The following is a 16,280-nucleotide window of genomic DNA, read 5'->3' as shown; positions in this document are numbered from 1 at the left end:
TTAACTAAAGGCAATCCAAACGCAGCTGCCACAAATACAAGCCGATACGGCTAAGCAACAAGCTGGACGGAGTTGGCTAACGCCGTACCAACAGCAACAGGAAAATTGACGCGGGAAGTGAACGCGCCGCCGCTCCGTCAATTAAAGAGAGAAAAACGACTTACCAATCAAAGAACAAAGTTGTATCAATGAAGAGTTTGCGCAGCCTCTGGAGGGCGAGAAAATCCTCTCAGCGCCGACCGTAGTCTCGAGGCTACCAGCGACACGCAACAATCAAATTCTTACCACCTATTCAACTTGCATACGAGAAGATGAAAAGGGACTGAGCTGTCATTGTCACGTGACTATATAGACTTACCGGTGTCATAGGGGGTCACACGTGACCATGTTGGTATAAGATTCTCAACCTGTGCATGCGCAAGAGTGATCATTCAGTGCTTTAAACACCGCCTCTGGCGGTAAGTAGGGATGAAATAGAACTGTTGAATATTTAGGAGGTTGTAAGTTTGTCCTGGTTTACCTGCCCTTTGTTCACCAAGATGGTGCCCATCACTTCCAGTTCACACTTATCGTTAACTATTAATAATCTTAATGATGTCATTAGGAAACATGCCAAGACATATTTAAATGTGTAATATGCTATAATAGATTTAACAAAAAAAATACTGATGTTAAACAGCGAGAGTTAGCATGGCAGAAACCAAGTTGAAGTGTGAAAATAAAAGTTTTATTCTTTACTCTGCACTTATTTAACCTCCAAAACACCACTACTGACCACTACTCTCTACTGCCCCCTGCAGTTTGAATAATTCATGTCAACAGAAATGTAGCTTAGGTATTATTTCCCTTTTTGTAGTTGTTCAAACTAAAATGTCCCCTTCTAATGACGTTCATCAAAAGTTAAGCAATAATTTTAAATGTCATAAAGTAAACCTTTTGATTAATTATTTAAAATTTACAATTTTTTAAGACGATGTGAAGGTTCATCCTCACTAGATTTCTCTGGCTTCCTCTTTCATCTTCATTTCCTTAAACTGCAAACATAAGAAGATAAAATCATTGATGAACGAGTTACAACAACAACCTCACAATATCAAAGTCTCTCTGTCAAACAGAGCTCAATTAAAACCAATTTATGAAGAAAACTATATTAAGTTGTAACAAACAGCCTCCATGCAGTTACAGCATGAAGCTGAATGACGTTAACAGAATAAATCATAGACAGTTTTATAAAAGGAAATTTGCAATTGGTTTATTTGTAGATCTGAAAACAGCCTTTGATACCATCAATCATGACATCTTACTAACACTGGAAACATCTGGGATTAGGGAGGAAGCATTAAACTAGAAGCTACTTTGGACAAAGGAAACAGTTTATAGAACTAGATAATCAAAAATCAGTGTCATGATATGAGGGAAGACAGGAGAAGCAATCGTCGGTTGGAAAGCCGTACTTCTTTATTTAGCTAGAGCGCGAGGTAACAGCATAAACAGCTTTTTATTCAAACGCGTTTTCGGTATATCTTTCTAGTGTTCCCCCAGTGGTCAGGAAACCAAACTACTGTTACACTAGATATACAATGAAAACTAATCTCACAACAATCCGTGGATACCTGTGGAACATGTGGGGTTCCACAGGGATCAGAGTTGGGACCCAAACTGTTCAATTTGTAAATAAATGGCATAGTCAAAGTAACAAACCTTATAAAATACATTATATGTGCAGATGATACAAGTATTTTCTGTTCTGGAGAAAACATTCAAACCTCTCAGAGGTGGAAATGAAAAAACTACAACAATGGTTCAGAAACAATAAATTATCACTAAATGATATTTGGAAACTGTAAAAAACAATAAAATAATGCAATTAAAGTAACTATTGACAGTGTTGATTTACAACAAGACCATGAAATCAAATTTTTGCGTGTCAGATGATAAACTTAGCTGGAAACCACAGATAAAATGTAAATTAGCCAAAAGTGTAGATGCTCTGATGGGATTAGATTTTTACTGGACAATACATTCAATTTGGGATGGGATGGATGGGAAAATACATACAAAACAAATTTACAGCTTTTTTATGTCACACAAAAAATCTATCTGAATACATAAAGTGGGATGTTGGGAAAACAAACCAGTTATTTATTAAATCAAATAAAATGAAATTCTGGGACTTTGTAACATTTAAAACTATAAAATTCATGTTTAAGGTCAGAAATCAGCAACTTCCACCCAACATACAGGAAATGTTTAGTGACAGAGAGGAGGGTTATAATTTAGGAGGAGAAGGAAATGAAAAAATAAAACAATGTATTCGAACAACCAAAACCGTTTTTGTTTATCGGTGTATGGAGTAAATGTCTGGAATGGACTGAATGATGAGTTCAAAACAATACAAATATAAACAAGTAAAAAAAAACTGTTAAAAAATTTGCTTATTGGTAAATATGTTGTATAAGATGAGAGTTTCAAAGACCAAAAATGATATTGATGATATTAAAGATGTATCAATAATTTTACATGTGAGATTTAAGTGTCATGTGGAAATAATCTCAGTTTATCTGGTGTTTGGAGAATTAAATGTTGATGAATATGAGGGACAGGAAATCATAAGATCTGCTGCTTTTAAACAGATAATGTAACATTGCATGTCAGCTGGGCCTGATTGTGGAGGTTCTGGTTGATCCAATAGGTGTGTAGCTGAAACGTCCCAAGGGGACATTTAGCCAGGAGACTGATTAGTCTTTTGCTGTCCTGTTGATCCAATTTGTTTTGGAGGAAGGTGAATATTTTAACCCAGATATTTGAGTCGACAGACTGGCGACCTGTCCAGGGTGTACCCTGCCTCTCGCCAGGAACGTTAGCTGGAGTTAGGCACCAGCACACCTCCCAACCCCACTAAGGGACAAGGGTGTTAAGAAAATGGATGGATGGATTTGGGTGGGGCCCAATCGGGAAGCTGGAGATGACGTGTAGCTGCTCCTCCCAGCTCTTTCACTTCATACTCAGGCTGTAATGTCCAGGAGACGCTTCACCTGACATCATGCTACAGTTGGTAGTGAGGCAGTTGCAGCCAACCCCTCAGTGACACGTTCTGTCAAAGAATACACCATGGTTCACCTCTCAGCTCCTCCTGGAGTTTCTCCTGGTACCAATCCGTCTGCAATCTGTGCTGCCATAGAAGAGGGTGACATGAGGCAGACCTGGAGGGTAGGAACCCAGGGTTTCCACCTCAGGTAGGCAGAGAGGATGCCCGTGTGCTGGATGGTCTCTGGTCACATGTCTGCATACTGGGCCTCCACAGGCTGGAAAAAAAACTGTCCAAAGGTTCTGACAGAACCACAGGGTAAAACATTTCCATCTGGGAGAGAAACTGTCAAACCGTCAGCACTGCACAAGATGGCTGCTCCCGATGTGATGAGGTCTAGTCCCAGTAAATTACATATGGAGATGATCAGATCTTATCATCTCTAGTTTCCTCTTTAAAACTCACAGTTTCAATCTGATCAATAAGTTTTTATCTGGACTTTGTTCTTCATGCTGAGATCATCAGAGCTGCTGCTTCATCACTGAGATCTTCATCGGTACGATCTTTAATGTTTTATTAGTGTTGAAGAATGGAAACATCTTGTCAGTGAAGGTGTGTGTGAAGGTGTGTATGTGTGTGTTAGTATCCAGATCAGAGAAGGACAGTTTTCCTCTGTCCCAGTCCAGATTCACTCTGATCCTCTGGAGATTCTTCTGGACTGAGAGAGGAGTGGAAGGGTCTGATGGAGAACATGCTGAATATTCACCTGAAGAGAAAAATATAACCAACAATCCAGACTTTATGCCTCCCTTCCTCTTAACAGACTCTGCTAATACACCAAGACTCCAGTATTCACTGTCTCCAACATCAACCTTCCAGCTGTAGTTCCCTGAGTAAAAACCCTCAGAACTCAGAACAGAACACCAGTAAATATCATCAAATCTCTCTGGATTACCAAGAAGCTGCTGTTTCTCTCCTATCCTCCCATTGGTCAGATCTTCAGACAGATAGAGCCATGGACCAGCCGTGTTTGGGTCCAGAACCAGAGGAGTGTAGGTCACCATGGTCTCCATGTTGCTCCAGATGTTGAAGGCCAGGTTGCCCAGATGTTTGGCCTGGTCTATCAGAGCTCCTGAGGGCAGCTGTGGATCCTCCAGCAGGGGGCAGCGCTGGACTCTTTCCACTGCAGCCTTGTAGTTGTGCAGGAATGAGACGTCTGCAGCTCTCAGCTCCTCCTCTGTGGCTCTGACTGTGTCTGAAAGAGCTGCTATCTCTCTGCTCAGAGCCTCCATCTTCTCCTTCATCATCCCTCTCTTCTGCTCCTCTTCCTCCCTCAGTGCAGCCAGCCTGGCCTCCTCTTCCTCTGCTAGAAACTGATGAAGCTGCTTAAACTGCTCCCTAATCTGCCTCTCTGTGTGTCGGGCCTGGACCTTCAGGTGTTCTGCTGTCTGATCAAACTCCTCCTGAACTTTCTTCCTGAGCTCCAGCTTCTCCTTTAAAGGCTCCAGAGTTTCCTGAAACTTCTTCTTGTGTTGCTGAGCAGCTTCATCGATGGGTCTGAATCTGTGGTTGGTGTGTTTTTCTGAATCTCTGCAGACGACACAAACTGGCTGCTGATGGTCCAGACAGAAGAGTTTGAGTTTCTCAGAGTGCAGAGAGCAGAGATCCTCTGAAGCTTTTTGGTTTCTCTGCTGTAACAAAGACTCACACAGATTCTTCAGAGCCAGATTACAGGGAGGATCTTTGATGAATGATATCGCCTTGCAAACTGGACAATCTCTTGCTGGTTTCTCTCTCCAGTATTTCTGCAGACACTCCTTACAGAAGCTGTGGCTACATGACAGAAGAACCGGATCCTTAAATATTTCCAGACAGACCGGACAGCAGAGATCATCATCTGATCTGGAAGCCATTTTGTCTCAGAGTGAAGCTGAAATCACAGCAGACAGAAAGTCAAACCAGGAAGTCAGTTTCTCTCCTGTAGAAACTTTATGAACTTACTTTCACTTTGATTTGCTTGATTTCCTCCTGCAGCAGTCTGTGTTTCAGCGTCTAGTTGCTCAGTTCTCCCTCTGTTCTCCTTGTTGAGAGTTAGTTTGATTTCAGTCGGAGACGAAGGCAGGAGTCAGAGTTCATCCTCAGGGTGTTTACTCAGTGAGTTTTTCTCTCTGAACCGTTTCCTGGTTTTTCCAGTTGTTCCTGTTGGAATCAGTCCAGAGGCGGAGATGTGGCGCCCTCTAGAGGATTTAATCTTAATCTGCAGTTTTATTAAAACACTACAGCTTTTTCTGATTCATGACTTTGTTCCTACTTGAAGTGAAAATATATTTTTCCTCTCATAAAACTCTTCCAGGGTCTCCACTATCTATGAAATTCAAATGAACACATTTCATGTTCAGTTTCCTTCTGTTTGCTGTTTTTCTGTCAGTTTCAGACTCTGGAGGTGAAAATGATGTTTGGTGTTGAGCAAAGTTTGTCCTGTTTTCACAACAACTGGATCAGAATCAGAAATGTTTTGATTTCAATTGAATGCCATTTTTTTTTACTGTAGCTGAAAACTGGAAAACAGTAAATATTACAGAAAGTATTTTTTTACCAGTTGTACCAGGGGAATCCGTCATGCACTGTTATTTTTGGCCCATTCTTTTTCTTTTTCTTGTTTTGCCCCTCACGAGAATTTCATTCCCTGACTACAAGATCTTTGCCAGAATATGAGAAATAAAGGCAACCTACTGCGTGAACCTCCTACCTGGTTTCAAACTCTAATGTCATGCATGAATGGTTTCCAGCCCCTTGAACGAGCTGTAAGCTTAGAGCTGCAGGTTGTATTTGGGGGTGAGCCAAAATCAGCTGAGAAAGTTGAGCTGCTGACAATATTTTCAAGTCACAAGACGTTTGAACTTGCTGCAGAGGAACTACTAGGATTACATGCAGTAGGGGTTGGATTATTAGGAGAGGACGCAATGCACCGCTTGGTCTCTAACCAGGGTGTGTGCTCCTCCTCCTCCTGTTGGTATTTAACCTTGTGCAGTTGTCAGTGTAAATATGGAAGAGTTGTTTTACAGGTTTTAAATCAGTGATTTGGTGTTGATACTTTGATTCATCAACTCATTTTGAGATGAATAATTAAGAAGCTCCAGTTATTAAAACTTGGATAAATGTCAGTTGTCCAGATTTCACATTCATGTCATTGTGATTGAGGTTTTTTTGCTCCTGTCATAATAATTAGATCTTGAATCATTTTGAGTTTATGACTCCGTGTCCTTTTCTCACTCTTTAACCTTGTGAATGGTTCTCTAACCACACCAGTTAAAGAAATTAAATCTGACAAGGCGGAGACAGACTCCTTTAGCAAATACTCAGATTGTCTCAGCTGGGCTCTATCCAGATAGCACACGATGTTAAATCAACGTTGAAAAATAGTTAGAATCGTTCCTTTTTGGTTGAAGTCGACAAATGATGGTGGAACAACCATCAAACAACCATCCAATCAAACCGTTGAAACTGTGTCAATGAATCAATGTTGTTTTGTGGTTGAAATCTGATGACTGATATGCTGAAGTCTGATCAACGTCTGATCAATGTTGAATCAATGTCAGCTGTTTTGCCACACACCTTCTTCACCTCCTCCTCACCAGAGCTCTGGGTGAGAGCATTTTATTACTGAGCGGGGGTTATCACATTTTTAATAACACTGTAGAGGATAGTGAGTGGTGTTTACTTTCTGTAGACTTTTTTTACTTGAAATAAAAATTCTTACTGTTAGTGTGTGATATATTGACACGAAAACATCTACAACTTAGTATGAGCAGTGAAGCGGTCCACCCCTACCATTTATGAGTGGGATGGTCCAAACTCGCTGTTTGCTTGTTTGCAAAAATTGTTAATTCAATGTTGAATTATGATCACAAAGGTTGAATTTATGATTGAGGTCAATGACAGAAGCTGGGTAGGTTGACATGATTTTAATTGATGTCTGATTAACAGGGTTTTGCTGAAATGAAAACACGCAGGTCAGTTTGCCTTGAGGACAAGGTTTGGGGAAGAACTCGTGATCTAAATGTTCAATCAATGTACGCTGTTTTTCACACCCTCTACACACACCCCCTTCCCCCTTCCTCACTTGGCCCCATCTACCCCTCAATCTCCTCCCCCTTTCCATTCTCCTCCCCTCCTCTTTGGGCTCTGGGTGAAACAATTTTAATTTTAGGTGAGGGTTTCACATTTTTACATTTTATTTTGCTAAAGATGCTTTTTGGCTCTAGTGGCCTTTATTTGATAGTTAATTGACAAGAAAGGGGGTAATGAGAAAAGGGGGAAGACATGCAGCAAAGGTTGCCAAGGCCGGGAATCGAACCTGCGACAGCTGCGTCAAGGACTAAGGCCTCCAACTACAGGTGAGGGTTAATCACGTTTTAACTTAAGCACTATGTGGTACGATTCTGTTCTGTACCCAGATTGCACATGATGGCAATTCAACATTGAATTAACATGTTTTGCCAACAAGCCAACAGCAAAGCAGCTGTGTGTTTGGGCCATCCCACTCATGTAAATAGCAGGGGTGGACCGCTCCACTCCTTGTAGTAAGTTGTAGATGTTTTTGTGTCAAAATATCACAGTCAGTAGGAATTTTTATGAACAAGTAAGAAAATGTGCAGAAATGAATCATCACCCACTATCCCACTATTTACAATGTGATAACCCCCACTAAGTAATAAAATGCTCTCACCTAGAGATCTGATGAGGAGGAGAGGAGGGGAAGGGCAAAACAGCTGACATTGATTCAACGTGCTTAGATGCGTCTCTGTTCCAGAAAATCTGAGTTAGATGATTGCATGACAGTAGTGATGGGTAAATGAGGCGTCATGAGGCGTTTCGACTCTTAGCAACACTGTATTGATACTGTGTCGATACTGTGTCACTCAATACTGACACCTGCTGGACATTAAAAATTCCTACAAAATTCCTACAGGCAACGTAGTGATTTGATGACCATAAGACAATAAGATTTAAGTCTTTGTATTTTATTGAACATTATATGTTGTATTATGTCATATCTTCAGTTACATTTAAAATATATTTGATATACAGTCAATAAAGAATGTGAACATGTACCATAAAGTGACAATTTAAGTAAATGTGTTTGGAATGAGGATGCATGGACTGTTTTTTCCCCACACATTTTTATTAAAGAAATAGTTTTTACAACCTTTTGAAATTAAGCCTGTTACGCTTTTTTGACAAAACTTCTGCTGAAGAAGAAAATGAACTAAACACTACATTTACAGCGAACCTTTGTTTTTCTTAGAGGTTGCGTTCCGAAAATAACTCGTGATAGGCTCGTGATAAATAAATACTCTACATTGAAACCAAAGAACAAAACCTGTTTTCAGGTCAGCGCATGTGCGTGTTCATCAATCGGGCATTAATGTGATCTGGAGTCATATCATTAAAGCGTTTCCTCCAACCTGCCCCGCCAGATTCACAGCTGTATCTACGGCAGAGTTATGGATCTCATCAACAAGCCTCCGGTCGGGTTTTGCGCTGCCTTTGGTCAGTTTTTTTTTTCCAGCAGACATTGAAAGTTTCAGTTTCCATCTCCTGAGTGGCCAATCTGTATTAAACGCCGTAACGTTATTGGCACTCGGGTAGCGCGGAGACTGTTTTTACCAATCATATGGTCAATTAGGACGAAGAACACTGTGGGGGAAAAACTGCACAAAAAAATCTGCAAAGTAGCGAAACCGTGAAAAGTGAACCACGTTACAGCGAGGGTTCACTGTATATGAAATAATTTATAAAAAGCAACTGAGTAATTTGTAGAATGGCTGCATATCTGAGTTTATCTAGGTGTATCTGGGACCTCATTCTCATGCCTGGTCTCACAATGCCTCAGCATTGAAAAGGTGTATTTATTTAAATAAGACAGTTTAGTAAAACATATGCGACACTTAACCTGCAGAATATAATATAAAAGTAAACTAAAAGTCAGTTTCAGCTGAATTTGGGTTCAGATTAAGTAGAAACTGACAAGAACCGGATGAAACGACAAAAATGAAAACAAATTTATTTTCCAATATAAGATCAAAATGGTCCCACACTGCGGAAACATTTCCTTTGAAGCTGCTCCATAGATGACAATGTAAAAAATCAAGAATTTGTTTGGCAAATGCTTTTGACAGATTCGCTTCCTTATAAACACAGTTTGGCATCCAGTGTCATTTTGAAAAACTTCCTGTATTGGTCACCTGACTTGCTGAAACAAATACGCGCACCGACACGGGTGTTGGTCTATGGGCTTGATGCATGCGCCGGCGCATCGGTGTTGCTGGACCCATCACTACATGTAGCTTATAAGCATGATGTTACATAAAACCTAAAGATAAAATGTACACTTGTTGTCATTTATAAAGCAACAATTTTACCGGTCGTACTCCGTGTTTCTCTTTCTTGTTAAAACTCTGACATGCTAAACAAACGTTGCAGGATGGTTGTGGGGAGGATCGGTTCAGCATGAGGCGTTCTGATTGTGTCTTAATGTGACTTTTACTACTTTTACTACTATGGAACTCCAGTGGTGTCCAATAATAAAGAAACAAAGAAAGAAGGCAGCAAACGTACATGTTGGTCCCACAATGTTCCCCTGAAAATATGGATGAAATCAGACATTACAGGGTAAAAGTAATTTGAACAGGGGGGAAGCATATAAACAAGTCAAGTCAATATCAGGTCAATGACATGATGCAAGCTGCATTTTTAACTCAGATAACTTAACTTTTTTTACCAATACATTTAAATTGCTGCACTGACCTATTGTAAATTAGTGTTTTATAAATCAACTGAATTGTATTAAGAAATGTTAGTTTTCCCAACAGACTGGACTGAAGAGATATGATGAGATGTGTTATAGGTTGACGAAAGCAAAGATCGGTATTTATTTGGTAACATAAAAAGTTCATTTTTGAGGCAAAACTAATAAATTATACCATTTTTCCAATACATTTTTCCACATACAATAACTTAGTGTCTGAGCAGGTAAATTTCATCCCTTGCAATAATAAAAAGCTGTTGTCAGATTCCATGATCTTAAGTTTCGTATACAAACAATTTTGAAAGATATAAGTCATAATATCCTAACGGTTAATGGGCTCTGGTTGCTGGTCAACATCTGGCGCCATCTTGTGGAGAATAATCAACACTGCAGCAGATAATTTAAGGTTTCATCAAAATCTGTCACCTTAATTGGTTCCCTTTGCCAATATTTATTATAGACGGATAGTTTTGTTGTCAAATCATACACATTTGGACCAGTTTAACTCATACTTACCCAAAGTTGCTTTATTTTTCAAGATGGTTGTCATGGAGAATTTATTTTTGCACTAAAATCACCAATTAGATGAATGTGTTTGGTGTCAAATCATAGCCTAAATGTTTTAAACACTTTAAAAAAAAAGAAAACAAGCAGAAGCTAAATATAAATAGCTCATTTTAAAAATTATCAGAATTTAACGCCAACCATTAAAATGATTGTAAAATCAGTGACACAAAGTCTGTGCAGCACGTCTTCATCTCCTCCAGTTGACTAATCCATCCAACTGTTCATCCAACCAACAATCCATCCAACTGTTCATCCAACCAACAATCCATCCAACTGTTCATCCAACCAACAATCCATCCAACTGTTCATCCAACCAACAATCCATCCAACTGTTCATCCAACCAACAATCCATCCAACTGTTCATCCAACCAACAAACCATCCAACTGTTCATCCAACCAACAAACCATCCAACTGTTCATACAACCAACAATCCATCCAACTGTTCATACAACCAACAAACCATCCAACGATTCATCCAGGTCTGGAGGTGTGTGAATTTCTGAACAAGATAGCACAAAAATATATAAAAATTCAGTTAAAGATTAGAGAAAATTTTGTTTTGCAAAGGTTTATGAAATCTGAACAATTTCCTGCCAGAACCAAAATAATAATGGGAAGAAAATAAAATTATATCGCAGCAGGTAAAGAAAACCAAACTCTAAATCTATTGTTAATCTCTTCATGTTAAATAAATGAAAAAATATATTACTTATTAAATATTTAGTCAATATTGCAGTTTGAATTGGGCAGAACTGATCTGATCGTTTCCATAGCAACGATCAGAAGCAAGCCCTTGCTCCAGAACTACAGCGAGCTCACTGATGAGGTCATAGATTACATCATGTTCATCACAGCAGATCAAAAACGTTCTGAGGCTTTGAATGCTGGAATCTCAACACATCAGCCAGAATCCAAACGCTTCTCTAAGATTAGTTTCTGTCTAGTGAGTATTTTTATTTTTTGAAGATGCCATACCCTTTTGTTTTATCACTCGGCTTAGGCGTCGGCTATCTGGTTACAAAAGGAATGAGGAAGGTTTTTGATCATTTCTTCCCAGGAGACGAATCGGACGAAAGGAGCGGAGACGAATCGGACGAAAGGACCACTCAGGACAACGAAGAGAAAGATTGGTTCTGGGATGGACTTCCATCCCGTCCCACCCCACAACCTGACCCGGCTGGGGATGAAGATAGAGATTTGTTCTTGGACGGATTTCCATCCCGTCCCGAAGCACAACCTGACCCGGCTGGGGAGGGTGAGAAAGATTGGTTCTGGGACAGACTTCCATCCCGTCCCAAACCACAAGCTGACCCGGTTGGGGAGGATGAGAGAGATTGGTTCTGGGATGGACTTCCATCCCGTCCAAAACCACAAGCTGACCCGGCTGGGGAAGTTTGTGTAGAACAGGCGGCAGATCCTGAGTATACAGAGACTTTACAAAACAGGACTGCAGAGAGTCGAACTGATCAAACCGACCCAGCTGGAGAGGTTTCAGGGAACGTCACAGCTTCCAAGCTGTTTTTGGGAGGGACTGTTCCCAAAAACAAAACGACCGCGGACAATACAGATCACTCGAAGGATCAGGAAAGACTAAACCACCCAGCATGGGGTGGTTCGACATCTTCTTCTGAAGACAGACTTTGGGCCCAGGTTCTTAACGGTGCACAAAAGAAGAACCACCCAGGACGGGGTGGCTCACCATCGGAGGAAGAAGACAGACTTTGGGACCAGGTTCTGAACAGTTTACAAAGTATGAACCACCCCGGACGGGGTGGCTCACCGTCAGAAGAAGAAGACAGACTTTGGGCCCAGGTTCTGAAAGGTGCACAAAAGAACCACCCTAGACGGGGTGGCTCACCGTCAGAAGAAGAAGACAGACTTTGGGCTCAGGTTCTGAACGGTTCACAGATGAAGGACCACCCCGGACGGGGTGGCTCACCGTCAGAAGAAGAAGACAGACTTTTGGCCCAGGTTCTGAACGGTTCACAGATGAAGGACCACCCCGGACGGGGTGGCTCACCGTCGGAGGAAGAAGACAGACTTTTGGCCCAGGTTCTGAACAGTTTACAAAGTATGAACCACCCCGGACGGGGTGGCTCACCGTCAGAAGAAGAAGACAGACTTTTGGCCCAGGTTCTGAACAGTTTACAAAGTATGAACCACCCCGGACGGGGTGGCTCACCGTCAGAAGAAGAAGACAGACTTTTGGCCCAGGTTCTGAACAGTTTACAAAGTATGAACCACCCCGGACGGGGTGGCTCACCGTCAGAAGAAGAAGACAGATGAGGAGAAACTCTGGGACCAGTTTTTACTGTGTTCCCTACAGAAAATCTGATCCAGATGGTGAAGTTTTCTATGACTTTCTAGAACAAAATGATTATTTTGTGATTACAGCTGCCGTAAAGATGGGAGCCTCATGACAACGACGGAGGAAACCTCTGTACAAGTTTCCCAACAGTCTCAGAAATTGTTGGCAGTTTTTAAAGCATTCTGAAGACGACGTGTACAAGAAGGAGATTCATCATGAACATCAAACACATGAAGAGAAACACCAAACGCTGCAGAGAATCCTAGCTAACGATTTCTCCTGCCACTCCTCTAAAAAACAACCAAGCTGGTTTTGGAGAGGAGCAGGAAACATTGAATTTTGTGAATAAACTATAAAAAGTTAATATCCTGTTTGCAAGTTTCTCTCCGGACGCTCCGGCTTCCTGCTACAATCTAAAGTCATCATTGTTGGGTTGATTAGTCTCTAAATTTTCCTTTGGTGTGAATAAAACATTCATTTTGTGAATAAAACATCAGGGCTGCACAGTGGATCAGTTGGTACCACTGCTGCCTTGCAGTAAGAAAGTCCTGGGTTTGAATCCCAGCCTGGTTCTGTCTGCATGGGATTTTCTGCTTCTCTAGGTTCATATGTGGGTTCTATTATATTATATTATAATAATATAATAAATAATTATCAATTATACATAATCATAATTAATTATAATTTATATATATATATATATATATATATATATATATATTTCACTACAGGGTTGAGAAGAGGCCCTAAAAACATCTCATTCTGAACTGATCATTACCTAAGAAGGATTTTAAATAAAAAATCTAATGAACATTTTTTATGTTCATTACATAAAAAATGTTTGGGTCGGACTGTTGGGTCGACCCAACAGACCGACCCAAACATTTTCAGGTCACTTTTAAAGTGTATGGAAGTATTTTGGTGTCATGATCTCGTTGATGTCGTCTCGTCCAGAAGCTGATGTGATCATGTTGATCCGGGTGGATCCATAGCCAGAGGTTCTGCTGCTGCCTGGACCGTCCTACCATCCAACCGGGTCGTGACCCCAGTCTGTTGTTCTGATGTTCTTCTTCATCTCTTTGGATTGTTTGAACAAACTGTAAGTTTGCTTTGTTTCCTACTTGAACTTTGTCTTCAGGAACTTTCCTGCTTGTTTCTTCTCTCTGATGTTTGGAGAAAATGTTCACTTCTGATTTAAACTCAAAGTTTAATCTTTCTTCCTTTTGAAAGTTAATCTACAGGATGATTAGATTACTGATGAACTGGAATCAAACAACATGATGAACAGCTGATGTTTCTCTGTTTTCTTCTCTGAACAAAAGTTTCAACAAATTTGAACACTAAACATCTAAATAAAAACAAGTAAAATTACAACTGTAAGAATAATAAACATAATAATTCTAACACGCCTTACACTGAGTGTGTATTGGACGACCTTTAAAATATTTGGGACCTCATGAACTCAACATCTGCTCCTTCTCAGAATTGCCAAATAGACCAATTTATCTCAGATTGTTAATCTTATCTTGTCCAGAAAGGATTCTTTCCAAGTCAGTTTTTGGTTCCATTTGTGCTTTGCACGCAAATGGAAGAAAAGGGGTCAGGTCAGGTTGACCAAAAGAGGCGCCAAAATCCTTTTGCAAAAACAACTCCTTAAATAGTATTTCCACTCTTACATAATCCACACTATTCCGCTTTCAAGTGGAATCCTAATTAACCTTACCAGTTGTTTTTGTTAATTGCTATACTAAGTTTACATAGCTTCCCGAGAGTACAACTCTGTATATAAACCTTTAGAAATATAGATAAAAGTCACTTAAAGTGAAATAAATGAATAGTGGGGGTAAACATTGTTTTCTGAGTAACTTTAATTAATATAATAATTCCTATACATTGATTATACACAATTGGCCATTGCTTCCATGAATTTTCTTCCATTTGTACAAGATCGAAAACTCTGTTGGCCTTTTGTTGATTTGTGTTATTTCCAGGAAGAAAACTACCTTATGGTCCCCGCTCGCCATGGGCGACCGCCAGTATTCCATAATCTGGCACAAATGTAACACAATCATTGATCTACAGTGACCCAAATCACCCAAATCTCAAAGTGCCCACTATCGAATCAACCTCTTCTGACTGAGAGAAGGAAGAGATACGCAAACTAGCTGTTGACATATGCAAGCCAGATTCAAACGGATCTTGAAAATCCGTACCAGACGCTGCCAGGGATATAGCATCATCGTCTTAAACGGAGAGCCCTGAACCCATGCTCTGCCCTAGGTCTGGGTCTCCAGTCAGAACAGAGCCACCACTGTCTTTAAGGGACTTGAGCAGTGCTTTTATCTGCTCCAACTCAGAAGTAAGATGGGCCACCTGCCCAGATAGGCCCTCTGGATACCTGGAGGTCTTCTTGGTCCTCTTACGTGGAGTCTCCATAGCCTCAGGAGCCATACGCTTCACAGGCTGGCTGGCACCTCGAAAGTCAGCCAAATGAGCAGTATGCAGGGACAAGGGCAGAACAGAACAATTAGGGCAGACCACATCAGTCAAGGCCTCGTTTAGGTGAACTGGCCCCAAACAAGAGGGACACAGATCATGCCCATCCTCCAACTAGAGAGGTGCCAAACAGACTCTGCAGCACGGCACATCCAGCATCTCACGCTCACAAGACAAGGTCAGGTCGAGCTGAAATCACCACTCTTAACACTTAGCCTAATGGACTATGGAACCCGGTCGAGCAGAAAACGCCACCAGGGGTTCCAAGCAGAGAAAAAAGCTGCAAGGAGCACTACGACCACCGTAGCACAGTTGCAATATTGTATGTGGCAAGCCAAACACGGCTGCACAACGTTAACAAAAAGAAAGCCGAAGCGGCTATGCTAATAATACAAGACAAGCCAACACGGCGGCACAATATATAAAAAAAACAATCCTGAAAACGGCTGCAATACAATTAACTAAAGGCAATCCAAACGCAGCTGCCACAAATACAAGCCGATACGGCTAAGCAACAAGCTGGACGGAGTTGGCTAACGCCGTACCAACAGCAACAGGAATATTGACGCGGGAAGCGAACGTGCCGCCGCTCCGTCGATTAAAGAGAGAAAAACTACTTACCAATCAAAGAACAAAGTTGTATCAATGAAGAGTTTGCGCAGCCTCTGGAGGGCGAGAAAATCCTCTCAGCGCCGACCGTAGTCTCGAGGCTACCAGCGACACGCAACAATCAAATTTTTACCACCTATTCAACTTGCATACGAGAAGATGAAAAGGGACTGAGCTGTCATTGTCACGTGACTATATAGACTTACCGTTGTCACTGGGGGTCACACGTGACCATGTTGGTATAAGATTCTCGACCTGTGCATGCGCAAAAGTGATCATTCAGTGCTTTAAGCACCGCCTCTGGCGGTCAGTAGAGATGAAATAGAACTGTTGAATATTTAGGAGGTTATAAGTTTGTCCTGGTTTACCTGCCCTTTGTTCACCAAGATGGTGCCCATCACTTTCGGTTCACACTTATCGTTAACTGTTAATAATCTTAATGATGTCATTAGGAAACAT

At 40.9% G+C, this 16,280-nt stretch overlaps 1 protein-coding gene across 1 annotated transcript; it reads right to left on the bottom strand.

Moving 5' to 3' along the window:
• Positions 1-1,256: 1,256 nt before the first annotated feature.
• LOC145553996 (nuclear factor 7, ovary-like) lies at positions 1,257-4,956 on the bottom strand. The gene has a single exon (XM_081613216.1). The coding sequence runs from the start codon at positions 4,939-4,941 to the stop codon at positions 3,550-3,552; it is 1,392 nt and encodes a 463-aa protein (XP_081469342.1). The 5' UTR covers positions 4,942-4,956; the 3' UTR covers positions 1,257-3,549.
• Positions 4,957-16,280: the final 11,324 nt, after the last annotated feature.

Source organism: Poecilia reticulata, chromosome 12, assembly GCF_904066995.2.
Source record: "Poecilia reticulata chromosome 12, P_reticulata-male-v2, whole genome shotgun sequence".
In the NCBI taxonomy this organism is placed as follows: Eukaryota; Metazoa; Chordata; class Actinopteri; order Cyprinodontiformes; family Poeciliidae; genus Poecilia; species Poecilia reticulata.
The sequence above is the reverse complement of the archived record's forward strand: the minus strand, read 5'-3'. Positions and strand labels throughout refer to the sequence as shown.